The sequence below is a fragment of the Arachis hypogaea genome, chromosome 20, assembly GCF_003086295.3.
Source record: "Arachis hypogaea cultivar Tifrunner chromosome 20, arahy.Tifrunner.gnm2.J5K5, whole genome shotgun sequence".
NCBI lineage: Eukaryota > Viridiplantae > Streptophyta > Magnoliopsida > Fabales > Fabaceae > Arachis > Arachis hypogaea.
In genome coordinates, this window is record NC_092055.1 from 30,194,169 (window position 1) to 30,220,789 (window position 26,621).

The following is a 26,621-nucleotide window of genomic DNA, read 5'->3' on the forward strand; positions in this document are numbered from 1 at the left end:
ACAGAAGGTTTTAGTTGCAAAAAATTGAGACAATTTTTACATTAATTTCTAATTTTTAATTTTTAATTTCTACGAATAAAGGTACTTTCCTACTCTAATATATATTCTTAATGATTTATCATGAATCATCTTAAGATTAACAAATTTTAATATATATATATATATATATATATATATATATATATATTAATTAATTAAAACAAATGTAATTAAAGCGACTAATGTAATAATATAAATAACAAATAATAAATAAAATATATGAATTTTGTTCGTTCTTATTTTAGTATATAACAATAGAATCTAATCATTTTGGTTATTTTTAAAGAACATTTTAAAAAAATTATGTTGGTTATTTTCAATTATATTTTAATAAATATTTTTGTAATAAGTGGTACCGTGAATATTATTTTTTTGTCATATGCATTTAGATTTATAAATATAAAAAATATATTTTGATGTATTTTAATCTTCTATGTAAATATAGATTACAATTTAAAATATTTTTTACCAATTAACTATTTGTAGAATAAAATTCATGTTATTTCATGATTTTTTAATTTTAATCGTATAGATTTTGAATTTATTAATATACTTATAGAAAAAAAGTGTAAAATGTATATTTAACAGTGAGACTAAAATTATTGTAAAATATTGAAATAAAAAAGTTTATTGAGTTATTTGAATTAACAGAATTAAATAAATACTGTAATTATTTTGAGAGACATGTATAAAAGCCAAATTTTAATATGTATTCATATTATAGTAAAGGTGAACAAGCTTCAAATATTAATAAATAGACTTCCTTCGTCTTTAGATTCTAAAGCCAAGCCAAGAGCCACCTTCCATTCACAAAAATAAATAGACACGTGTCAAAAGATGTATGAACAAAAAAAATCTCTTTAACTCTATACAAATTTATATCTGTATAGTATAACTGACCTTTCTACATAGTGCTCTACTGCTCCCCTCTATTTATATGCTTTCTTTAAATTTTTTTTTGAAATAAATTAAAAAAAAATCATCTTTATATTTCTCTGAATAATTAATTTTAAATTTAAACTTCTTATTTTTAATTAATTAAACCTATATAATTATAATTTTAATAATATCTAATGCTAATTAGTTATACGAAAAATTTTATTATAAACTTAAGATAATATCAAAACAAATCATTTAAAAATAAAAAAATATTATAGATAACTTATTTAAAATTTAACTTGAGAAGAGGAGAGATATTGGAAAAAGAGAGTGAAAGTGAAAGTGAAAGTGAAAGGAAGAATAAATTTGAGGGAGAGTTTGCTCCAAGTAAAAAGTGAAAAAATGAAGCAACCACTTGTTTTTTATTCAGAATATGAATTTCAGTGGGTAAAATATCTAATTTTCATGAAATTTGGGGATGCTATGGGTGAACTTGTTTCAACATAAAAAAAAATTGATTTCGCAAAATAAAGATAAAATTATTTGTTTCAAGAAATAATAATTATTTTTTTCTTTAGTTTTTTTTCAGAAAATTTTCCTGCCTCCTCTTCCTCCTGATCAAGTTATTCACCTTCTTCTTCAGTGGCAGCGTTGCTTTGCTCGCACAACAACAGAACAGCACTCACACTATTCACTCTTCACAGAATTAAAAAAAAACTGCCTCCTATCAATGGAAACCACCGAACAGCCAAACCCTAACAACCACCCCTCCCCCAATGCCGACCCCGAACAACAACAAAGCCACTTCACCGACGGAGACGACGACGAAGAAGAATTTGAAGAAGAAGAAGAGGAAGAAGACGGAGACGACGTCGTTTCGCGTGACTCCCAGTCCCCAGTGTCGCAGCTTCGCGAGCAGCGCTTCAAGATGGAGACGCTCTCGCGGCGGCTGTCATCGGAGCTTGTACCAATCAGAGTCCACGACATTGTGATCCGTGGCAACGCGAAGACGAAGGATTGGGTGATCCAAGCGGAGCTCGAGGGGATCGAGAACGCCGCCACCGTGCAGGACCTGATTCGCGCCTCGCAGGTCGCACTTGCAAGGCTCCAGGGGCTCGGAATCTTCGATTCCACCAACCTCCGCCTTGAGCCTGGGCCGCCGGAGCTCCCTCACACAGCCAACATCGTCGTTGATGTCGTCGAAGCCGCCAGCAAAGTCAGTGGAGAATTCGGCGTTTACACCAAACCCTCGGTAGGTATTGTTCTTGTTTGCTTTTCATTTTTGACATTTTGTTATGTTGAGATTTGACATCATAATATTTTGGTGGGGTTTTAGACGAGTTAGAATTTGATGCGAGTGATGTTACTTATTCATTGCATTTTAAGAAATTTTGTGATCATTTTAGGATGAACAGACTGATGTGTATATGCAGCATTGGTGGTTGATGGTAGGAAATAGAGAAAGGTTCTGTTTGAGATTGTTGTTATGCTAAACAATCATTGTTTGAGTGTTGGCTTCCAAACTTTTTCAAGTTAGATAGAGTATGAGTACTGCATTTGCTTCCTCGATTGCGAAGTTCTAGTTACTGGTATTGACTTTGAGGTGGAAATGTCACTTTCTGCTGATCTTGTGGATAAGGATTAGGAAACCATGGTTTTAGTCCCGCTTGGAGTTTGGGTAGCTGGCTAAAGAATGACTCACATTATCTCCATCTGTTTGTTCCACATACTCCTGGTATGATTAGATAGTTATTGAAAAGGCACATCCTCTTACTGCCCATCTAGGCTTTTGTCGTCTTTTAGTATGAGCTTTGATGGTTCAGATGTTCTCCATGGAGATTGAATTTTAATCTTTTTTTTTTCCCACATATTCTATTATAAACTAATGGTTTAACAGAAATGAATTTTTCTTTGCTTGATTGCCTCTAAATATTAGAGCTATTATACAGTTGAAGACTTGTATCAAAAGAAAAAAAAAAGAAAAATAAAGAAAGAGCAATATATGTACTTTTGCTTTACTGCTTGGTCGTTGGTATCATACTTCAGGCTGACGAGGAGTTATTTTGGATATAATAAGATTGGTGATGTAGTATGGGACTGAATTTAGATGAGTTTTAGCGCTATACAAGATAGAAACTAGGAATAATGTATTTAGTGAGAATTGAGAAAATTAGTGTAGCACTCTACTAAGCATGGGCACCTACATAGACACTAGACACATAGACGTGCTAATTTCAAATTTTTGTTTGACAAGGGACATGCCATATATATAAAATATAAAGAAGGTTTTAGATGATTTATAATATCATCTTGATATTTTATTGATATTATATTACACATTAATTTTTTTTCTTTTTTAATTCTTACCATTAAATTCTCGGAGAGGGTGATAAAACGTAGGTTGAGACAGGAAACACGGGTTTTAGAGAAACAATTTGGTTTTATACTAGGTAGATCGATTGAGGCTATATACTTATTTAAGAAGAGTGATAAAGAAGTATCGGAGTAACAATAAAGATCTATATATGATCTTTATTGACTTGGAAAATGCATATGATTGTATATCAAGAGAGGTCTTATAGAAGGTTTTGGAAAAGTAGGGAGTAAGGACTTTATATATTTGTGCAATTAAGGATATGTACAATGGAGTTTCAACTAGTGTAAAGACTCGAGATGGTGTGACGGAGGAATTTTGCATTGGTGTGTAGGACTACACCAAGGGTTATTTCTAGGCACATATCTTTTCCTGTTGGTTTCGGAAATACTTATTGAACGTATCCAAGAATCCATACCATGTTACATGCTTTTTGCCAATGATATCGTCTTTATGGGAGAATCACGAGAACATTTAAATCAAAAGCTAGATTTGTAGAGAGAAATTTTAGAAGTGAATGGTTTGCACATAAGCTATAGTAAGACAAAATATATGAAATGTAAGTTCGGCACGAGAAAGGAAAACAGTAACATAGAAGTGAAAATCGGAAAAAGCATCATACCACATGTAAAGAGATTTAAGTATTTGGGTGTATTATGTAGGATAATGGTGAAATCGAGAAGGATATAAATCATACAATTCAAGCGGGTTAGTCAAAGTGACGGAGTGCATAAGCTTAAGAGTAAATTTTTTATTGTATTGTTATTAGACCAGCAATGTTATATAGAATGGAGTGTTTGGTTGGAAAAGGTGAGCGTGGGCATAAGGTTAGTGTGGCAAAGAGAAGATGCCGAGACTAGATGGATGAGAAGTTAGACATGTATGGACAAAATAAAGAACGATAATATAAGAGAGAAAGTTGGAGTAATGCCTAGGCCGCCTATTGTTGAAAAGACAGCTGAATCTTGTCTTAGGTGGTTGGACATGTGGGCAGAAGATAAACATACAGAAGGTAGTCGAAAGAGATTTATATGTAAACAACTCACCATAAACATGATATATCACAGGACACAATGGCACCTTTGATCCATGCAACAGATCTTATCTAGTAGGATAAGATTTTTTTGTTGTTATTGTTTAATATATTTTTTAATTATGTAAAAGATTTTAGATAATTTTTTTTTCGTATTAATAATTAATAATAGAAGTTATTTCTAAACATAATTCAAGAATATATGCCAAGAATAATGTTGGACATGCCAACACATAATCATATTTGAGTGTGTCCAAACATATCCAAAGCAACATTTTTTATTTTATTAAGACACAATTGGACACCTAAGACGTGTGTGGGGTCTGAAATGTGTCTAAAATGCTGACACGGCAACTCAATGATCTTCATAATTACTAGGAAGCATAACATTTTAGCGTTTAGTCACATATGAAGCAGACCTATATTTGTAGAAATCCCACACCTCCATTAAGGAGAATAGATTACATAGAAAGTAATCCAGCGGTTAGATGTTTGAGAGAGATCAATAAGAAAACTATGGATGAAACCATTGAGGTATCCAGATTTCAATGCTTCAAGACATGGTTTATACTAGGACACTATATTAGCATGGAACTGAACGCAACCAATAGAATTGTCTGACTTATGTTGCTGACCCCAGACATAGGAACAAGGCTCGTTTGTTTTTTTTGGTTGGGAATTGTTGTCATTTGGTTTAAATAATGCGTATAAACTTCAAATTGGAAATTAGGTACATAATCTATTTATTTATTTTGAGCTCCGCTTTGAGTGTTTTTGCTGTGAAGTCTGTATTGGCTTTAGATCCTGTTTTATGATTATTGCTATTTCTGATGAGTACCTTCTGCTTCTTGACAGTCAAGATATAGTGCAATTTATCATTTATATGCCTCAACTTGTTAGCATTTTGTGACATGTTGGTTATTGCTGAATTACAAAGGTGTATAAATTGCAGATATAATATTTTCCATGTGGTGAATTCAAAATCTTTTGTTTCAGACTTCACTTTATTGGAGTTTGTGCATCAATCTTGAGTATTCATTGGTCTTAATCTGCTACTAACCTTTCTTTTCTCTTTCTCATTTTTGAAAATTTGCATTGCTTTTGTAGACTAGTTCCTGGACTAGTGAAGGTACTCTTAAGTACAAAAACTTGTTAGGTTATGGTGATCTATGGGATGCTTCTGTGGCCTACGGTGCTAACCAAACAACGGAGGTGAGTATAGGGGTCTATGCCCCTAGACTTAAAGGATTGTTAACTCCTCTTGTAGCACGACTATCCTTGCTTTCCCAAGATTGGCAAGAGTTTTCTTCATACAAAGAGCAATTGTTGGGCATGTCTCTTGGCTTAATATCAACACGGCACCATGACTTAGTGTACACTCTTGGATGGCGTACCTTAACAGATCCGTCACAAATGTCATCCAGGTCTATAAGGAGACAACTTGGCCATGGTTTGCTGTCATCTCTGAAGTATACATTTAAATTTGACAGGAGAAATTCACCAATCAGGCCTACCAGAGGATATGCTTTTCTTTCTACCACTCACTTTGGTGGCCTCACACCAGATGAACGAAGCTTGCGGTATATTCGTCAGGTGCAATTAACTTCTTGAGCTCTTACGCTAAAATGCAATTGTAATAATTATTAAAATAATGCTGAGTGCTAGTATTTCAGAATTGATGCTAACCAGAAAGCTTATAATGAATTAGTTAATTTAAGTTTGAAACTTCTAGATTTTTTGCAATATTGTTAGTCCTCTTTAAATTGAGATGAAAATTGAGAACCTGGTCCTGCAGAAGAGAATTATGGTTCAAGATTTTTTATTTTTCCCCCTTTTGGAAGTGCTTTTAATTTTGGTAGTTACTGAGTCACCAAAAAAAAATTTGGTTGTTACTGGGGATGAGGGATTTATATATTTGAAAAGAAGTTTGAATGGAGCCATCTACCCTTACGGCATGTTCAATAGCATTTATGTTTAAGTTGTTTATATGTAAATACCACTCATGCATCCTAATATTTCTTTTTCTTTCTTGTTTTTGTCACGAGTAACTTGTTTAACACTTTCAATGCAGGAGTTCGATGTTCGTTGTGCAGTCCCCTTTGGGTTTTATAATACAGCACTGAATCTTGGCATTTCTGCCGGTGCTGTTTTTCCATGGGGGCCTGGTTTCTTGAACAAGCCATCTCCCCTTCCTGAAAGGTTTTATTTGGGTGGTGATTTCTCTCCAGTTTGCACCCTTGGAGGGCCAGTAACATTGTGGGGATTCAAAACTCGGGGATTAGGTCCTACTGAACCAAGAAGGCAAAGCAGAGATGGGGTCGGCGATGACAATGATGATTCATCTAGATGGGACTTCGTTGGAGGGGATCTTGCTGTTAGTGCTTTTGCAGACCTATCTTTTGATCTTCCAATCAAGTGGTTGAGAGAACACGGAATCCATGGTCATGTGTTTGCTGGTGCTGGGAATATTACAAAATTAACTCAGAACGAATATAAGCTGTTCTCTCCTCGCAAGTTCTTAGAATCCTTTCGGACATCAGTGGGCTGTGGATTTGTTATTCCTACTAGACTTTTCCGCTTAGAGGTTAGCTCCATTTGTTCAATTTATTTATATTTAATTAAGCTGTAGATCAAACTCTTAACTACGGTTTTTCTTGTGTTTTATGTATATATTTTTTGGGGGTGGGGATTCAAGCTATAGGAAGTGAAATGTTAATGAGTAATATAGCACAAACTGAGGGTAGTCTTATTTGTTATATTTGTACAAGAACCCTGCAAACTAGCAGCAATTGCTTTGCTTGTGTATTTGTCATTTACATTTTATAGGGTTTGACTTTGAACCGATCCATGCCTTGAATTTGTTGTGATGCGCGCACGCGCACACACATATGTAGGCAAACAGCCTGTTGTAGATGTAGTTGCAAGCACATCATTGTTTCTCACAAATATTCATCTTTTTCTCCAATACATTCCTTACACCTCTGTCCTAATGGAATTTACATTTCTGCAACGAATGTCTTTACTGACATACTCCTCATTGTTTCAGGGTAACTTCTACCATATTCTCCGGCAGGATGAGCATGATCGTGGAAAAACTGGATTTAGATTCAGTTTTTCGTCTCCTTCGTAGAAGCCGAGTTCAGTCAGAGATAAGGTTTTTTTCCCCTCCTCTTGATGTAATTGTCAAGCATTCGTTTCCTAATCGCTTGAAAACAAGAGATTGTCTCAGGAAAAAAATTTATAGAGAATGGTTTTCTGAGGGAAAGCATTAACCCTTGGGGGTCAAAGCATATAAGCCAATGCTCATTGCATGGCAAAGGTGTATGAAATTAGAATTCATGCACACGTACTTTTGCTACTCTGGAATGCCTTCATTGGCACTGAGAGTTCTTAAACGTTCTTCATCATTAGCTGCAAATAACTCGTTAACGTTCGTTGAGAAACGAGAGATCATCCTTGAGGAAATTTCTGCCCTGTTCTTCCCCCCCCCCCCCCCCCCCCCCTCTTTCCCCCTCCTCCTCTCTCAAGCAACACACCCACCCCACCCCATCTCCCAAAAAAAGAGAGAGATAGAGAGCGAGAAGAGAAACCGAGAAATTTTACTTTGTTCTATTGTATTTGTAACTTGAACCGACACAACAAAAAACCCAAGAGCTTTGTTTGGTTTGTGTTTCGTTTTTTCTTTTTAGAATTTTGTTTAAAAAAGAGAAGATACCGATTAATAAGAGTAAAAATTATCTCTTTACAAACAAAAAAGGAGGCGTTCAACGCTTATATTAGTTAACATTCAATCTTTTCGTTCACCTGAGGGAATCAACTGGAAATTGGACGGATCATTTATGTAGCGCATTAAACGAAAAATAACTTGTTTTTGTTTTTAGGTAATTTATATAGAATTGTTTTCATATAAAGTTGATGGTTAAGATGATCATTTAGTTAAATTTACCCCACACAAGAAAATCGCTATTTGCTTATTTTCTAAGGTCTAACCTTTTGCTCCCCTACCAAAAAGGGGCACAAAACCGCTTTGCACCACGATAGACTACTTAAGATTTAATTTAAAAGGCACTATTTAGTTTCACAAGCCTTTGTCATTGAAAGTCAACTAAGCAGGGCCTAAGGCCCCTGCGAATCCGTAAATCTGAGGAGCATGTTGCCACTTGCAACATGATATTTTTTTAACAATTTTATTTGAAGACAACTGCATATAAATTTTAATTTTAATTTTAAAGCTTAATTTTAATGCACTAATAATGTAAAACATTTTATATAATTGTGCAAGCACATTTGTTCTTTTGGATGATCATTCATCCAGTCAATAAAAATAATAGTATTTTTTGATAATATGACTTTACGTGATTAGATGTACATGTAAAGCTACTTTACATTAACAGTACATCAAAATTAAATTTTTAATTTTATTCTTTAGTCATCAAGATAAAGACATGTTTATTTCAATTTTTCGGGTTAACAGATTTTTGTTTGTTATATTAGGAAAGATTCCAATCCAATACCTCTCTATAAGAAGATAGAGGACAAAGATTATATGCATTATAGTTCATTGGTTTTTTGAGTCCAGAGATAAACATGTTAAATAAGAAAATAAATTCTAGTAATTTTGAGCTTAGTTAATAGTTTATTATTTTGCTAATTTACAACAGTAATTTACTTTTAGGGGTTTTTAAATAAATAAAATAAGTATATTTATTTTTAATAAAATTTCTTTAGGTTTACCATATATTATTCATGAATGATTAAATTAGAGACTTATATTTAGGATTTAGGATCAAATTATTTTAATCATTAGGAACTTAATTATAGTTAAGTTACGGATTATTGTAATTTGGATTAGATAGTTAGATTCTTTAGAGTTTAAATATATTTTAAGTCTATTTCATATAGATTATTATGTATGTAGTAGGACGATATAGATTATTATGTATGTAGTAGGACGAGTGCGTTCAAATGAGGCCATATAGAAAAAAAAGTTTGATTGTTGGGATCCCATTATCACTGCAAATGAGATATAATTTGGTTGGTTGTGTAAATAGATAAACACAAATAAGTTTCGTACACTATGCAAATAAGATAACAAACAAAATGCAAAAACATAAATATGTCAAGAAATGCATAGATCAATAAATATAATATTTATTTTATTTATTTTAAAAATAGTTTAATTTTAATACACTATCAGTATAAAATAATTTTACATGTGCATCTAATTACACAACGCCACATCAGTAAAAATAATTACCTTTCACATTAACCACGTGAATGGTCATCCAAAACAACAGATGCGATTGCATAACTGTGTTAAACATTTTATACATCAAAATTAAACTCTTAACAAATCTATGAACATGTCTTCATCTCTTGGACTATATGTTAATATTGCCAACAGTATGCTTAGTTTATGGCGGAAACTCAGGTGCAGTCGACTTCACCTGAAGTTGATACCTGAAAGCCATTAGATAATTTGACTGATTTGACTAAATTTTCATCTAACGACTCTCAGATATCAACTTCATATGAAGTCAACTTTATCTGAATTTTCACCTTAGTTTATTAGGTAAATTACTATGATCACTTATTTATTGTACAAAGACTTTGCCTATATTTTAATCAGTATATATATATATTAAAAAAAAAAAATAAAACTTCGATATTGACAGAATTATTATTATTTGAATAATGTTAGTTTGAATAACCCAAATTATTCAAACATATATAACACCATTCAATTCTTTGGTCTATTCTTTACACATTCTTTATACATAAACAATGTAACTTCAATCAATTCCATTCTCTTCCATAGACCATGGTTCCATCCCATAAATTCAATACCATTTATTACTTGGTGCTAGTACTAGAACAACAAAGTGTTACAAAGGTTTTGGACCTGTTATGACCAGGACAAAAAAAAGAGCAAAAAATCGTTGACAACAACATATTTATGCTAATAATTTCTCTTCTTTTATTGGAGGAAAACATGTCTAGGATAATCTTAAAATCACAATTATAATGTAGCTAGCTAGCTAGTAACGTATGGAAGCACATTTTGAATGCCATATTGGGCAAGAAACCAGTATCCTGATTGTGTTGGGTGCATAGCATCCCAAAATAGAAACTTTGATGCATTAACACAAGTCAAGTCAAGCACATTGCACACTGGACCCATCTCCCATTGCCCTGTCCCACAGCATCCTTTCATTGTTTCTTCAAACCCTTATTATTAACAAACAGCAAAATTTAAGCCATCATTATAACATAGATTTACCTTTCTTAAACGTTAGAAAATGTTACACACCTTTGGACGACTCTTCTTTATAAATCTAAAGAAGACTAATATCACATTTTATAAAATGGTAAAAGTACCAAATTCAGTATAACTTGAATTCTAAAATAGGTTATTATATACTGTTAGAGATATAACTATTTATATTGTTTCCTGCGATCAGTTTAAATTTTTAGGAAAAATAATTTTATGACATGGTATCAGAACTATGTCCGAAAAATTTAAAGTTCGATCTTTTGTGAACTTCAAAATTGAAAAAAAATAGCATAACACAAAAAAAAAGGCCTATACAAAAATCAAGCAAACACACAAAAAAAAACTTATTTTATTTTATATATTTTAATTACTATTAGAATAATTAAATAATTTTAGATGTGATAACTATATAATTATAAAGATTAAATATATGAAATTATGAATATATATTAAATTAAATAAGATAAATTTAAATTATTATCTCCCTAATATTATTATAGCGCTCAACATAATTTATATCTGAATATACAAAGATGTTTTTGCTACAAAATTTAAAAATTGTCTACCTTAAATAATTCATAGTTGATATTTCGTGCAAATAGTTTGTAACTTTTAATAATACAAGAAAAATAAAAATTAACGAAGAGATGAAGAGAATATCCAATGCTCAATTTTGTTTTTCTTTATCAAAGTTTTTGGATATCTTTAAATATTACTTTGAATAGGTAAAATGGGAATAGTAGAGAACAAAAACAAAAATTAAGTTAGACTAGTCTAGTGGTTAACTCACTAGTTCGTTTAAATAAGTGTCGGAGGTTTGAATCCTCTCTTATACATGTAGCAATTTATTAGCCAACGATAAATTCATAAATAAAATTTCGGCGACAAATTAATCTTTGGTCTGTCAGATTAGGGAATATTGAGAAAAACCAAAGAAAAGAAGAACAAAAACAAATAAAAATTGTGGTGAAATGTTATTACCATATTTGAGTGGACTTTGCACCATATCCAAAAGGGGTGAGTAAATGTCAAAGAAGGCAATCTTAGAACCCTTGAGTGTGGCTTCAAGAGAGTGAACTTTGGAGCTAAGCTTGGTGTTGTAGGCTTCACATTGTTGATTCTGTTTTGGATTACACAAACGTTTTAACCAATTTGGGCCTGGTAAGAAGCTGTTTATTGTCACCATTAGTGGCAAGCATCCCATTGGGGGAAGACCTGTCACTATAATCCTCCTAGCTCCTCTTCCGTACAGTTTCTGCAAAGTGCAAACATCATTGGCTTATGATTTTGTCTATTAAAGCACACTTCATATATAGTGTCTCTGCTGCTTTTCATTTTAGTACCCAATCTGTTGAATTTATTTTTTAAATACATGTCAAATACTCAAAATTTATTAGATTTTGTACTCTTTAAATTAAATATGATTATTTAGTTTTTCTTTTTGACAAATTAAACACTAAAATTTAGACACCTGAGCAAAATACCAAATCAGTGTTGTAACGAAATAATCCAACATTTTAATCAAAGGGGACTATCTACCAATAATTTCACCGGGTTAGGCTAATCCACTAATGTATAGATTTTGATTCAACTTAACTGTTAAAAAAATTGCATTAGTTAGGTTTATAGGGTGTCTAAGGTTAAAAGAAAAAAAAAAAAATTCTCAACTCACAATTTGATTAAATCCATTTGCCCATTTTAAATATCTTGATTTACAGGAAAATACTATATATTTAGCTTTTAACAGGATTTATAAGGAGTAAAATAAACGCAGTTTTTTTTGGTCGCTATAATGAGTCTCTACTATTGTGTCAACATATTTTCAATCTAAAGAGTTTAATGGGCTATATATTTTCTATATTTAAATTAATAATGTTTTGTTCTAGCAAACATATATCTAAAACCACATGTTAAAGATAATTATTAATAATTTTTTGTAAAACTTTTAGTTTAATAAATATATTCTGAAAATACTTTTTTAATTAAAATGAATAGATCAAGTCAAAAAACATTTTTCAATTTCATTCCTGATCCAACCTATAAAAAATAGACTACTGTTTTCATGTAAAGTTGACAAATTAAAAGTTATTAAATAACAATTTAATTAAATATGTCAAATCATCTTTTTAATTAGCAATTTTTTCACGTAAAGATAAATTACATGTGAGTTTTTTTTCTATAAAATAATAATGATAAATGCATTATATATACCAATGGCATAACATAAACATAAAGACAAACCTGAATAAAATACTCTAGATTTTTCAGCAGAAGATCATGGTACCCATAGACATTATTAGCGTACTTAATCAACCTTGTTGGAAACAAATACGCATTGAACAACATATCATTAGTACCAACACCAACCACAAACACAGCTTTCTTTATCAAATTCCTAGTCTTAACTTCTCCAACCGATTTATTCAACCTCTTAAGAACATCCTCAAACAACTTAAATTGCGACATCAAATCCATAGCACTTGTTGCTTGAATTGTTTGTTTATCCAATCCAGAGCCCCCAGAAGCAAAGGTAACACCCGTGAGCAAATCATGATCACTCAAATTAGGGTTTAGATATGGTGGCAATAAGTCCTTTAGGCCTAGGAATTGGACAATGTAATCGGTCGATAGCATACCGTTTGAGAATCGGCCGGTTGCCATGTGCTGTGGGAGGTCGCGGCCGTAGGGAAGGTGGTCGCCACGGAAGAGCGTTTTTATGTGGTTGTTATTGCCGCCGTCCAGAGTGGAGTCGCCGAAAGCAAAGACGGCGGAGGCGGAGACATTCTTAGAGGCAATGGTTGAGATTGGTAGAGAGATTTTGACTACTAAGGCAAAGAAAAAAGATATAAAGAAAATGGAAGCCATATAGATATTGAATTGTGTATATTAGGGTTTTGCATGAAAATGTGGTATGCTATGTGATTTATTATATAGTTTTGGAATATGAAAAGGTTCGTATGAACTTTTTAGAGATAGGTTGTCACCTTTTGGATTCATAGCTAGTTTTTAATAAGAAACACCCTAAAAGGTGGTTGCATGTCCAATTTCATTGGAAATTGGTGATTATTATTCTCAGCTAGCAATATAATTGATCTTTAATCTATACATTGTGTTTCATGCATATTTATGGCTAAGTTGAAGGACATTCGTAATGGGTCAATCTACTAACGCTAAATATGTTTTTAGGCTCAACAAGAATTTGTGGAATTATTTATAAGTCGTTTTAAAAAAAATATAGAAGAACTCGAACTTATATTTTCTAGAAGAAAAATGGTAGGGGTAATCAAAATTTATTATTTTTTACTATTATTTAGCCATTAACTTAATTTCTTTAGTCTAGTAATTCAACAACATATTTTATTCTATATTTTTAAACATTATTAATTAACTAATAGCCAAAAACAATAAATTCTAATAACACTCTAATATTTCTCTTTTTAAAACATGTTAAGAATTTTATCACCTCTGCCAAAGATTTTCTTTATCTTTCTTCATGCAATAATTATTTAGAGTAAATACCTAGATTGGTTTTCAAAGAATTTTAAATTGTACAATTTTTATTATTTATTATGAGTCCTCAATTATGATGCACCGACCCCGACACTAATAAGGATATAGATATGACACGATACAAGACATGTTGACACACAAATTTTAAAATTTTATAAGACACGAGGACATATATATATATATATAAAATATATTTTTTAGATAAATTATAATGATAGCTGAAATCACTGAACAAATAAAGAAGATTCGTAGTCAAATGCTTATAACCCAGAACCGCCAGAAGAGTTATGCTGATCAAAGGCGAAAGCCTTTGGAATTTGAGGAAGGGGAGCATGTTTTTTTTCTGAAAGTTACACCAACCACTAGAGTAGGAAGAGCTATTAAGACTAAGAAACTGAATCCCCGTTATATTAAATCATTTGAGATCTTGAAAGGAATTGGGCTAGTAGCTTATAGGATTGCCTTACCACCGTATCTTTCAAATTTGCACGACGAGTTTCATGTGTCACAGATTCGGAGATATACTCCTGACGCAAGTCATGTTCTGAAACCGGAACCGATTCAAGTGAGGGAAGATCAAATACCTCCAGTAATTCCGATAAGGAATGATGACACCAACATTAAACGATTACACAAGAAAAGAATATTATTGGTAAGAGTAATGTGGAGTCGAGTTGGTATTAAGGAACACACTTTAGAACTCGAATCAAATATACGGAAGGATTACCCACATCTTTTTTCAGATAACTACTAACTACATCGGAATTTTGAGGGCAAAATTCTTTATTAGGTGGGTAGGATGTAAACCCCGGTTAAATTAGTAAATAATTATTCAATAAATTAGTTTTTAATAAGGAGGATTAGAAATGTGAATATTATATCAAATTAGGATAGAGCTCATCGAAACGAGAATTTTGACACTAATTTTAAGAAAATTGGTTCAAGATTGGACCGAATAAGCCGAACCGGTTGAACCGGATCCAACCGGACCGACCTATTAAATGAACCCACGCATTGCATCTCTCTCATTTCAGCAACGTGACGCTGAAAGCTTGCGTCCAGGGAGAAGAAGAAAAGGGTCCGAACCCTCGTTCCAAGTTCAAGGCGCCGCAACTTCTCGATCCGAGCTCCGATCGCCGCACTGTTTGCGGCCACGCGTCCACCACGTCGAGCTTTACATTTCTACCGGAACAATTTCATAGGTAAGCCCTTAAATATTCTCAGCCAATCTTTTTCCCCAATTTTCGAATTTTGAGAAGGGGTATTAAATTTCTTTGATTTTTGATGTTTTAGGATCCAATTAGCTTGAGGAAAACGTTTACTCTTGCTTATGTGAAGCTTGAGTAAGGTGAGGATACGATAATTCTATTTTATTTTCGTTGAATTTGAGCTTTGAGTATTAAATTGGATATATATGTGTTATGAATGTGTATTAGGTTATGAATAAATAATTGGAGCTTGGAATTGTGGATATTGGAACTTGGAGGAAGCTGAGCCTAGTGTTTATTGAATTCTGGAAGGGCTGTGTTTGTTTTGGAAGGGCTGTGTTTATTATAATTAAAGTGCCTTAATCGTTACGTGGGAATCGGCCAAGGTATGATTTAGGTTTCTTGCATTTAATATATAATGTTTTGTGAAAACTTAGGCTAGATGACCATAGGATAAGTTGGAATGCAGGTGTATATTTAATGTTTAGTAATGGGTTGATGAATATGCTTGGTTTGGTTTGGTGATTTGTTTGTAAGATGATATTGGTTGCTAGTTGGATCTTTGAGAGGATATGTGATTGAATTGTTGATTATATGGCTATATTTTGGTTTGGTTGAATAATGATTGATGGAAAGACATGGAGCTTGTTGAGGATTATTGTTGGCAATTTGGATTGGTGGTAATAGGTTTGAAAATAATTGGAATGGAAAATTTGAATGAAAAATGAGGTATTTTGTGTTAAAAGCCTAGGATTTGTGAACTATGATTTTTAGTTGAATTTTGGTCGTTGGATTTTAATATTGTATGAGTATAATTGTTGATTTGAGGTGGATTTATTGTGGTGATTGTTATGATGATGAGAAAGGGTATGTTGAATTGGAAAGAATGCAGGTTTGGACCCGAAAAGGATGGCAAAGTCCGAGTTTTAGAGGAGATGCTGGCGAAATTTGATAAAAATTAGAGATTTTGTTTATATGATTATTTAAAAAGATTTAAATTCAAAGGTTATATGGTTTGATTTTGAGTTATTAAGAAAATGAGCATGTTTTAAGTTTGATTCATTTAGAAAAGAATGAATTATGCTCTGAATTGAAACTATTGATGGATGGAATGGGAGGTGTGATAATGAAGGATAAGGATTGAATATGATTGATGTATGATGATGAATGACATGTGATTGAAAATGATGTGGATGTTGATGAATTATAATTGAATTATTTATATGGCTTATGAATTTGAATGATCTGAGATACGAGGTTCCCTGGATTAAGTGCCGTGGCTTGCCACCACGTGTACCAGGTTGAAAACTCGATACTCTGTTGACCCTACGACGTAAGTGTGACCGGGCACTATATAAATTCCCGGGAATGTTACTCCCATTGAGCAATATTGCTTATTTGAGATAAAGCTATGCATAGACTCTTGGGGATGCACGTCGGGGGACAGTCTAAGGACAATTCAGACTTGTCGGGTTGGCTGGATAACCGACAGATGAGTCTCATCAGCCATAGGACAGGCATGCATCATATACATATTACTTGAATTACTTGCTTGTGCTTTAATTGGGTGTGCCTAAATGTACTTGCCATGTTAAATGCGTATTTGTTACCTGCAGTATTTGTAACCTTCTTGTGCTTGCCTTTATCTGTTTATCTGTCTGTGAAATGCATGACGGAGTTGGAGGTATGGAAGAATGGCAGAATGGGATTTAGATTTAGGGTTAAGTTAAGTTAGGTTTAAATATCCTTAGAAAACCACCTTTTATAGCTCCTGTTTAATACTTTATGCTATGATGTATATATATGTACTTGATTTTCTCTCCGCATAACTTGTTCTTTTGATCCTCCTAGAGGTTTATGGAGAGGCAGAATTGTGTATATGTACTTTTGGGTTTTGGATATGTATGTATATATGTGTAAATATTTTTCGGCCAGTCTTGACTTCACAGACTGAGTTAGGAGCTTGTTATTTTGTATCTTTGGCACTCTATTCCTACTTCTGTTATCATATCTTCAATAGTTATGGTTTCCTTAGCACGCAAGTTAAATCATTTCTTGAGCGTTGCGCTTTTATTTCGCGATTTTTGTTTCCTCTATTCTTCAAAGCTCCTAACATATTATAATTCTTCTGCTATTATATATATATACTCCTTTTATTTTAGAGGTCATAATACCACACCACCTCTGTTTTACGACTTAAGCGTAAAGCTTAGTGTGGCAGGGTGTTACACATATAGCCAAAAACAACACAAATTACATCCAGAAAATTTTCAGAAAAATTAACTCAGCAAAGAAAAACAAACCATGAACAAAATTATACCAAAAAATTTAGCAAGATACCATCAACTCAACCAGTAAAATTTAACAAATCAGTGAACACCATCAACAAAATTAATCCAGAATAATTAAAATTCTTCAACATCATAGTTTATTTCAGTTTAATACAAATTAATAAAAGAAAAAACATAACAAATCCATCAGAAACTCATAATCATAAACATTATTCCAAATTACAGAATCATATCATCAGAGATAGAAACTCAAAATCATCAAAATCAAGTTATTAACGACAAAAAAAAAAAAACGAACAAGCACTGGTTATCGCGCGGCGAGGGAGGCACGAAACTGACGCCAAGGTAAGAGCGAAACAGACGGCGAGGCAGGGAGGAGCGAAACAGAATTGCTAGCGAAGGAGGAACGATTATACAAAGACGCAGAGGAGAAGAGCTTGTGCGGGAGAGAAGAGGGCCAGACGCAACGACGTAGAGGAGAAGAGGGCCGAGCAGAGCTTCCAGAGGTGACTAAATTTTGAATGTTAGGCGACGCTGGCTTAGTGAGCACCACTGCTGCTGCAGTTTGAGAGAGAGAGAGGGACAGACGACGCCGAACTAGGGTGCAATGGAAATTAGGGTTGGAACTTGGAGGGGTTCGGAAGCAAAGTTGCGAGAACTGGACCGGTCAATAAACCGATAAGATTACTGGTTCAATGGTTTATCGGTTTGATTGGGGTTCAACCGGCTTTATTAAAATTAAATAAAATTATTAAAAATTAATATATGTAATGCTTGATCACTATTTAGTTGTTCTATCTTCAAAAATAAAAATTTCTAATTAGTAACAACTACAATTTCCAAACACAAATTAAATACAGCCAATAACTAAATATTTACAGAAAATTTCTAATCACATTAAGAAGCCAACAACATGCAACATCAAAAGTTCAAAACATAATTATCAATTACATATGGCATCAGAAGTTCAGAAAACAAACTCAGAAGTCAAAATCCATACAATTAGACAACTAAATCAACAATCAACAAAATTAATAAGTACCACCAAAAAATAACAAAATTGTTTTAGAAGAATTAACTCAAATTGAAAAGAATAGTGAACCTGAACAAAATCACTAAATGAAGTTAATCAAAATACAATAGTCCTCAACAAGCAACTAAAGAGGGCTAATTCCATAATTCTAGCCTTGAAGACTTTCACAGCCTCGTCAAGAAACTTAGCAGAGAAAGAGAGAACCTGGAGAACAAAGGGAAGAAGCTCGACTGCTCGAGCAGTGGAACAGAGATGACGATGAGGAGAGACGTTCGCGGTGAGAGTGAGACGAGACGCAACAGCGAGGAGAAGAGCTCCACGATGGCGATTAACAATTACCTAATTCAAGAAATTGATTGAACCGGGTGAGGGATTTGTCATGGCTTCATATGCGGATCCGAATCCAAAATCTAGAAATCTAAATTACAAATTACATACAACAATTCAGAATGACAGCAATTCAGAATCCAGATTATATCAATTCATACGGCATTCAAAATTCAAAATTATATTCAGCAAAATTCAATACAGCAAAATTCAACTTATATTGCAAAATTCAATATAGCAAAATTCAAAATCCAAAGTCCCAAAATTGAACTTATATCAAATTCAGAATTACAGAATGATTAATTCATATAATTAACAAAATAAAAAAAATTGAAAAGCAGAAGAACTCTGTATCAAGCCATCAATTCATATTGACGAAGAAACTCCAAATATTAACAAAATCAGAAAATCAAGCAAATCAATTACTAACAACTGTATTATCAGAATCAATTACTAAACCCTAAACCAGCAAACCGACGCCGAGGAGATGGCTGCGAAGTGCGAACAGAGTTATCAACATCCAAGTATTATCAAAATCCAAGTCACAGTGCTTACCGCCGGCGAGGAGGAAGGCGAGCGACGGCGACGACAGAGTTTGGGGTATATGATAAAACCGGTACTTTAAAAAACTTGGCCGATTTGGCCGGTTAACTTCCGGTTCGTCTGGTTTTTAACTGATTTTTTATAGAACAATTTTGAGGATCAATCAGATTGGCTAGATGACAGGTTCCCAATTAACCCGGTCGAACCGGCCAGTTCGGTTCGGTTTTCAGAACACGGGGTATAGTATCACCAATACAATGTAAGAAGCAAAACTTTCTTATCAACTAGTGTTGCTGCCCATGCAGTGCACGGGAGCAGCAACAAAAACCAAATATGCAAGGTTTATTTGTAGGTAGAAACTCAGGTGGAGTCGACTTCACGTGAAGTTAATAGCTGAGAACTGTTAAATGGTTTGACTGATTTGACTAACTTTTTATCTAATAGCTCTCAGCTATCAATTTTACGTGAAGTCGACTACACCTAAGTTTCCACCTTATTTGTAATATCCATAACGAAGGTATCTCTTAGCATAGTGGTGCACAATATGCACTCAACAAACAGTAACACTACTAGTCCAAGGTAAAAGCAAAATTTGTTGACACCAAATATTTCATCAATTACTTATACATAGATGATATCAGCAACCAACACAGAAAACTAAGGATAACATTATAAATTTGCAAAAGGTTATAGAAACACATAAGATGATGCAAGTCATCACCAAACCTCACTGTATCTCTACTAAATCAGGCTTTGGCAACACCCCGAAACAGGACATGTTATCAACCATGTTCAGCATCATGCTGAGCTTTAAAAGCATGTACTACATTATATTTTCAATAAAAATAAATTAACAAGAAGTTTGTCAACAAAAGAAAACTAAAACTCTGATTTTGGTACCGACTGTTCTTAGCTATTAAATTCAACTGTAATGTGAATTGCATACCAAAGACTTCCAATCGACCAAGTAGATAACAAAAGATGAAGGTCCTCCACCTCCGATCCCTAACGGAATCAATCTAAAACCCAGCAAATGATTTTGTTCTCTACTTTAAAACAGATCCAAGAGATCGTCACTAATTCCTAATATATGAACCCGATACACTTGAATTTTAAACAGAATCTAGTGCAAGTGCTCAAAATCAATGGTATTAGATAATACAGATTACAAAGCTAAGTTGATGCTTCAACTATTCTATAAACCACGATCGGCTGCATCTGTTAATTGAAATGAACAAAGAAAAAAAAAGAGACAGCAGCATTGTGCACCTTGCAACGAGAATAGCTGAGGCGGAGAAGGCGGTGTTCGTTGCGGTGCCGGAAGCAGAATTTGCACGCGGCGGTGAAGAGATCGGAGGGATGGTGGAAGAAGATTAGAGATTCGGAATGGAGAATGGAGTGTGGACTTGTGGCAGTGGTAGGGGTAGGGGTAGGGGTATTTCTGGGGATTGAAATATTTCTTTTAATTGTTTTTTTTTTTCTTTAATTGTTTTTTTTTTTTTAAATAACAAAAAATTGGGTTTGTATTTATTCTTATTTTTCGGTCCATATTATTTCAGTATCGGTTGAGTAGAGTGCACATGACATAAGTTAACTACTAGCTAGCTAGTTGGGCTTGTTTGTTTATTTCGAGTTGGATATCGGCTTATGTTTTAACTTTGTTCTCAATAATATTATTGGGCTTTTCTAATAACAAGGCTAAACCCTTGTCCAAAAACGCCCAAACCAATAGCGGCAGAAATTTGCCCAGACGGGGAATTTGTAGGTCTCCAATCATGTCGCACCAAGGTTCAAGTCCAAGGAGTGGATGCACAGAATCTTGGTCTAATGGTCATCATGTATGCTTTGTGCATGTAGCAATCTATTGGCTAACGACAAATCCTTAAATAGAATTTAGTACCACGACGGATTAGTTCTTGACCTATTGAATTGGGAGATACCATGATAAACTAAAAAAAAAAGTAGTAAATAAAATCTTTAAGCATTGTATGTGTGAGTGTGGTGTTAATAAGTTTGTAATACTTAGTATTAAAGATGATAAAAAATGCGATGCTGCCTTAAAAATTAATTTGTTAATTAAAGTTAAAAAAAACATAAATCTTAAATTTTAAATTCTATATTTTAAAAATTAAATATGAATTATTGATCTAAAATATAATAAATAGAGTTAAGTTTTGTTTAATTAATAAAAAGTGCATTATTTTTTACTTAATAAATAATATTTAAGGATGAGTCAAGTTTCATTGATGGCAACTAAGTGCGATTAATTGTTAATACACCCATTTTGTCTACGAACTCATTAAGAATGAGTAGCAAATATATAATCTTAATTAGTAAACATCCTTAGATTAGAAGGTTTACTTTAGTAGTGGAGTAATAAAGTATAATATATTTGAATTTTTTGCTAATCATTATGTGATGAAAATATTAGTAAACCACTACTAGTCTTCAATAAAATAATAATGTTAGTGATTGGATAAAAAAATGTACTTATATTTTCCAGTGACATGCATTACAAGCAATAATGAATTATTTGTCAATATCTTACGTTATTAATTTTGGTATTATATACTAATTATAAGCTATTAGAAACCTGTTGCACAATCTTCTTATGCAGAACAAAAGTTGCAAAATTTGTCAACCTTTGAGGGTTCTATTGTTTCACGACGGTTTCAAACCTTTCCTACACTAATTATGAATCCAAGTTATATGGTCGGTAGAATCAGTGTCAATTTTGATTTACATCACTTTTTTTAATAGATTGAATTGTCTTTAATTTTAGGTATTACATCACAAATTCATATACACTATTTTGTTAGTGCTGAAAAATCATTGAAGAATCAAAGATCAAACCATTTTCTGAGGCTAAAAAAGGGATAGTTTCTTAGTTTCATCTCCAAGACCTAGAGCAGCATCCAAAACTTCATTACATGATTCAGACATGATTAAGCTTAGTTTTCAACTTAAATTCTCCCTCTTATCATTATTCTTGTGGTAGTATCAAATGGTACATAAGCTCAAAACAGTGTGCACTTTGGTAAGAAAAAAATAGCACTAGAGAAAATAATAAAACTAACAATAACCTAATTTTCTTTTTTGATGAAGTATGTAACATCTATATTGGCTACAAAAACTAACAAAAAATTCATTTTACAACCATAACCGCTCTTTCTCTAATCTCAATTTAATTTAGCCTTTAAAATTATAACCATGATTCAATCTAGTCATTGACTTTAAAAATGTTCAATTTAGTCCTCAAAATAAGAATTCATAATCCAATTTGGTCACCAAAATTTCATAATAACTAAATTGAATCATGCATACAATCTCAATAATAAAACTAAACCTTTACTTACAATTATAATAAGCATATCATTTTAGCTTATACATCACTACATAGAGCACCTGATAGATATATAATCATTCATGTATTTCTATCTAGCCGCTTAAATTTTTGGTATAATTAGTTTCATAACATTGTTTCAAAACTTATCCAGCAAAAAGTATAAGGCAATCACACCTTTGAGATAAGTGATTTCACAGAAAAATCTATATCTAACAATGATAAATGGAATGTATCAGACTTAAATATAACTAAAGCAAATAATCACATTCATTCTCATTCTTTAACAAAAATAAAATTAGCAAATGAACCATTGAAGCATAGTATCAAACACCACACGGGCATTTTCCATTTTTCCCCCTTCTATAAACAACAAGAAGAATCAATAATTCATAAGAAGCTACATAGATAGATAGGAATCAAACCAAATTGGGAAGTGTGTTGGATCTAATTAATTCTTCTACTTCTTCTTACCACCTTTCTGAATACCCCTGCGCCTGGAGGGAATTACGATTTCATCCTTGAGTACCGGAATCTCCATAATTTCAGTGAGCTCACTGAACTTCTTCCTAAACTTCTCAACTTGGTCATCGTCAACCATAACCGCTGACCGGCTACCCAGGTAAAAGGGGTGGTTACCTGACCAAACGTCAACCACGTACTCCTTCTGGGTCCCACCGGTAGTCATCACGAGTTCCCCGTTGCAATACACTTTAGCATCCTCGTGGTACTGCGGGTGTATATCCTTCTTCCTGCACGTCACCCCCACCCTGCAATTTCCCACCTAACAAACAGAGAAATAACTAATTAACAGAAATAAGAAACGGATAACTAACTTCGAAACAAGAAAGAGAAGGTAATTACGGGTTTTGTTTTGGATGGGAGAGGATGGAAGGGTTTTGGGTGGAGGAATGTGTTGGTTATGCACTGCGCCATTTTTGTTCTGCAGGAGAGAGAGAGAGAGAGAGAGAGAGAGAGAGAGAGAGAGAGAGAAGATGAGATTATGGAGGTGATGATGTTGACCACGATGGCTATGTGGATGTGGTTATTTGATTTATGGGCCGACAATCACGATCCAATAGGCCCATAGGTATTCTTATTTGACTTGTTTCTGTTTCCTTCAGAAAAAGAATATCAAGTGATGTTGTTGCTTTAGTAACATGTGACGGAAGAACAAAGGAAAACTAGAGAAGAAATATTTATAACTCGGAAGAATATGATGTATACTTGGTCACAAGTAATTAATAGTGTTGGCTCAGCATCCTTTAGGTAGTCATCAACAGGGAGCTTCTGTAAGATAGCTTCTGCCTAAGGAATAAAAATGAGAGATGATAAGTACCTGAGTAGCAGCTTCATGAATAAAAGTGATGTAGTATTTTTGAAAGTGTGAATAGTTACATAACATCTCCACATAACTATTTAGAGAAGAGTCACACAAAGAAAAAGAACACACACAGACACACTGATGCAACAATTAAAAAAAAAAAAAAAAACTGAGCAAGATATTGCTCTGAAATGGTTTGATGAAGACAAGAGAAGATAAACCCAAATCATTTACTTTGATCGTTCCTGAACCTAACAACGACATCCTCAACTTTGAATGTTCCTATCAGATAAGCATGAAAAACTGAAAAAGAGGACAGAAAAAAAAAAAATAAACGGTTTACTTTGTTACAAAAGGAATGAAGTGTTCGAGTATCTTCATTTCTTCACATGGCTGGCTAATTTACTATTTATCTAATAAGCTATAACCTCTTCAAAAGAAGCTAGTAAGCTACATATCCTCATTTAATAAATGGCCTGGGTAACACCACCTAACAACAACCATTAACACCTAACTAACAGTTGCCAATGACCAGAAAGGAAGCAAGATGTACTGTGTCTGCCGCAATTAAAATCATTGATTCATCAACCCTCTCTTGGTTACTGGTAGTTTGAAGTTTTGATATGATGGCATTAGCCTGATACATAATCACATCCAAAATCAGAGGATAATTGATCATAGCATGGCCTTCCATGAAGGAAAGGGAAACAAAACACTGAAAGCAAAAAACTAGGTGACATCATAAAAAGCAGTTACAGCATGCCTTTATAACGTCTCTCTACTCTCTCTCAGAAAGAAGCAAAATATCTATTATCTCATCTAATACAGCACTAGCACCAAACAGAACTTTCTTTGCTGGTTCACTGATGACAATGAATGCAGTTATGTATGCTTACTTTAAAATATAATTTATAAAAAAAAAAAAGTTTGAGAAGGGGGGGGGGGGGGTATGCAATTCTATAATTGAATGGGGGAAAAAAACACATACAATTTTAAGCAACATTCTTTTTTATAAAAAGAAATTAAGCAATATCAAGTAATTCATTTGTGAGATATAGAGAACACTAAAAAAGTAATGACTAGAAGGCAAACCTTGGCTTCAGCTAGAGCCATAACCAGCTCTTCAGGAGTTTCCTTTCGGATGCTCTTCTCATCAATATCAGCAGTCTGCACGTAAATACAAAAGATTAAAGAAGCCACGTCCACACCTTAAAATCCAATCCAATCATTGTTAAACGAATGTCATTTACTTACCATTTTCGTGAATTCGTACCCCATTTCAGATAGTATCTTGCGCCGTGCTACTGAGGATGATCCCAATATAATCTGCAAATGATAATATATCATCAAACATTCAACGTGATTCCATAATCTGACTTAAACTAAAATTGTAGACAACCAGAGCTTTAGTCAGAACTTCACTGCTAGCATGGGGTGTCATTGTCCTAACCCCTAAGCTAGATCCAACCATCACCATGATTTCTGGCAAACATTGTGGTTATATTTTTCTGGTTATGCACTTTTAACATCAAATTTGTTCTACTTCTCCTTAAACCAATTTTCTTATGTTGAAATAACACACATCTATATAAATATAAAAATAAGAAAACGGTAAAGATACACAGTATTAGTAAAAAGTAATTATGACAATGAGAATAGGATCTACGAAACACTTAAGTATAGATATGATGCAGATGCACACACACAGTTACATAATAAAAGATGATAAGAGTTGCAGTTCCATGCGAGTTAAACTGCCACAACAGACTCAGCTCGTTGTTAACTGAATTCAGTTAGTTAGTTAGTTAGTTAGTTAGTTAGTTATGTTACTGTTATATAAACAAATACAGTAACTATAACTACATCTCTGCAAGTAACGTGAAAACAGGGATAGAACTTCAGAAGGTAATATACATTAAACAGCCAATCTCTAATTGAACGATGCTTTGAAATAATTGAAATATAATTGACGGAAAGAGGAACCCTAGATTGGAAGGAGAAGAAGACGAACCTTGTAGGAAGAAGTGGAAGCTTCCATTGTTGCAAGCTAATAAACCGAATAGTGAGCGGGAAATGGAGACAGAGGCTATGAAAAAAAAACGAAAACGAGCGACTAAAATTAACGAACGAAGAGATTGGTGAATTTCGATTGAGCTGTGTACAAAGGTGTGTAAAATACTAAAATGTAGATGAGTAAAATCCCATCCCACCCCTATCCTTTTACATAAATGACAACCCGCTCCTCAACCATACAAAATTGACATCCCCACTTTTGAATTTTGATAATTGATAATTGATTTTATTGGACATTCAAATCTTTGGGAGTGGATCTTTTTAATTATTATGTTTTTTTTAATTGTTTGATAAAATACATTTAATATTTTTGTCACATATTTTTTTTCTTACCTAAAAAATATGATCACATTTTATCAAACAATGAAAG

At 33.3% G+C, this 26,621-nt stretch overlaps 4 protein-coding genes and 1 long non-coding RNA gene across 9 annotated transcripts; 2 read left to right on the forward strand and 3 right to left on the reverse strand.

The window, feature by feature from the left end:
* The first annotated feature begins 1,362 nt into the window (after positions 1 to 1,362).
* LOC112782933 (uncharacterized) lies at positions 1,363 to 7,790 on the forward strand. Its single transcript, XM_025825612.3, has 4 exons — positions 1,363 to 2,170; positions 5,433 to 5,918; positions 6,397 to 6,909; positions 7,372 to 7,790. Exons 1-4 carry the CDS (start codon positions 1,649 to 1,651, stop codon positions 7,453 to 7,455), a joined length of 1,605 nt encoding a protein of 534 aa, XP_025681397.1. The 5' UTR covers positions 1,363 to 1,648; the 3' UTR covers positions 7,456 to 7,790.
* A 2,365-nt stretch (positions 7,791 to 10,155) lies between these two features.
* Positions 10,156 to 20,965, reverse strand: LOC112784621 (GDSL esterase/lipase At2g40250). Of its 3 annotated transcripts, none has more exons than XM_025827890.2 (3): positions 12,841 to 13,585; positions 11,581 to 11,854; positions 10,156 to 10,553 (listed from the first exon to the last, which is right to left on the reverse strand). In XM_025827890.2, exons 1-3 carry the CDS (start codon positions 13,462 to 13,464, stop codon positions 10,360 to 10,362), a joined length of 1,092 nt encoding a protein of 363 aa, XP_025683675.2. In that variant the 5' UTR covers positions 13,465 to 13,585; the 3' UTR covers positions 10,156 to 10,359. The 3 variants fall into 3 exon arrangements, 1 of the variants encoding a protein (XP_025683675.2); XR_011878663.1 differs by lacking the exons at positions 10,156 to 10,553; positions 12,841 to 13,585 and adding exons at positions 18,846 to 18,980; positions 20,781 to 20,926 and having other exon boundaries at positions 11,342 to 11,854; XR_011878664.1 differs by lacking the exons at positions 10,156 to 10,553; positions 11,581 to 11,854; positions 12,841 to 13,585 and adding exons at positions 18,483 to 19,059; positions 20,781 to 20,965.
* Positions 15,138 to 17,251, forward strand: LOC140182667 (uncharacterized). Its single transcript, XR_011878665.1, has 3 exons — positions 15,138 to 15,311; positions 15,403 to 15,457; positions 15,546 to 17,251. It is a non-coding gene; the product is annotated as an uncharacterized lncRNA (long non-coding RNA).
* A 2,137-nt stretch (positions 20,966 to 23,102) lies between the features above and the next one.
* Positions 23,103 to 23,972, reverse strand: LOC112784335 (large ribosomal subunit protein bL31c). Its single transcript, XM_025827489.3, has 2 exons — positions 23,719 to 23,972; positions 23,103 to 23,638 (listed from the first exon to the last, which is right to left on the reverse strand). Exons 1-2 carry the CDS (start codon positions 23,788 to 23,790, stop codon positions 23,315 to 23,317), a joined length of 396 nt encoding a protein of 131 aa, XP_025683274.1. The 5' UTR covers positions 23,791 to 23,972; the 3' UTR covers positions 23,103 to 23,314.
* On the reverse strand, positions 23,833 to 26,447 carry LOC112784336 (uncharacterized). Of its 3 annotated transcripts, XM_072229855.1 has the most exons (6): positions 26,190 to 26,360; positions 25,433 to 25,504; positions 25,271 to 25,345; positions 24,732 to 24,815; positions 24,082 to 24,162; positions 23,833 to 23,972 (listed from the first exon to the last, which is right to left on the reverse strand). In XM_072229855.1, exons 1-6 carry the CDS (start codon positions 26,214 to 26,216, stop codon positions 23,886 to 23,888), a joined length of 426 nt encoding a protein of 141 aa, XP_072085956.1. In that variant the 5' UTR covers positions 26,217 to 26,360; the 3' UTR covers positions 23,833 to 23,885. The 3 variants fall into 3 exon arrangements, with proteins under 3 accessions (XP_072085956.1, XP_025683275.1, XP_025683276.1); XM_025827490.3 differs by lacking the exon at positions 24,732 to 24,815 and having other exon boundaries at positions 26,190 to 26,447; XM_025827491.3 differs by lacking the exons at positions 23,833 to 23,972; positions 24,082 to 24,162 and having other exon boundaries at positions 24,395 to 24,815.
* Between the last annotated feature and the right edge of the window lie 174 nt (positions 26,448 to 26,621).

Excerpts from the sequence above, each read along its gene's own strand:
- LOC112784336 (XM_072229855.1), bottom strand. The coding sequence starts at position 26,216 with ATGGAAGCTTCCACTTCTTCCTACAAG. Across the intron at positions 25,505-26,189 it reads CTTCCACTTCTTCCTACAAG|ATTATATTGGGATCATCCTC; the intron begins GTTCGTCTTCTT and ends TATCATTTGCAG. Across the intron at positions 25,346-25,432 it reads GGTACGAATTCACGAAAATG|ACTGCTGATATTGATGAGAA; the intron begins GTAAGTAAATGA and ends ATTTACGTGCAG.
- LOC112784335 (XM_025827489.3), bottom strand. The coding sequence starts at position 23,790 with ATGGCGCAGTGCATAACCAACACATTCCTCCACCCAAAACCCTTCCAT. Across the intron at positions 23,639-23,718 it reads TCCCATCCAAAACAAAACCC|GTGGGAAATTGCAGGGTGGG; the intron begins GTAATTACCTTC and ends TCTGTTTGTTAG.
- LOC112784621 (XM_025827890.2), bottom strand. The coding sequence starts at position 13,464 with ATGGCTTCCATTTTCTTTATATCTTTTTTCTTTGCCTTAGTAGTCAAA. Across the intron at positions 11,855-12,840 it reads ATCTAGAGTATTTTATTCAG|AAACTGTACGGAAGAGGAGC; the intron begins GTTTGTCTTTAT and ends TGCACTTTGCAG. Across the intron at positions 10,554-11,580 it reads GCAAAGTCCACTCAAATATG|GGTTTGAAGAAACAATGAAA; the intron begins GTAATAACATTT and ends GTTAATAATAAG.
- LOC112782933 (XM_025825612.3), top strand. The coding sequence starts at position 1,649 with ATGGAAACCACCGAACAGCCAAACCCTAACAACCACCCCTCCCCCAAT. Across the intron at positions 2,171-5,432 it reads GCGTTTACACCAAACCCTCG|ACTAGTTCCTGGACTAGTGA; the intron begins GTAGGTATTGTT and ends TTGCTTTTGTAG. Across the intron at positions 5,919-6,396 it reads GCTTGCGGTATATTCGTCAG|GAGTTCGATGTTCGTTGTGC; the intron begins GTGCAATTAACT and ends CTTTCAATGCAG.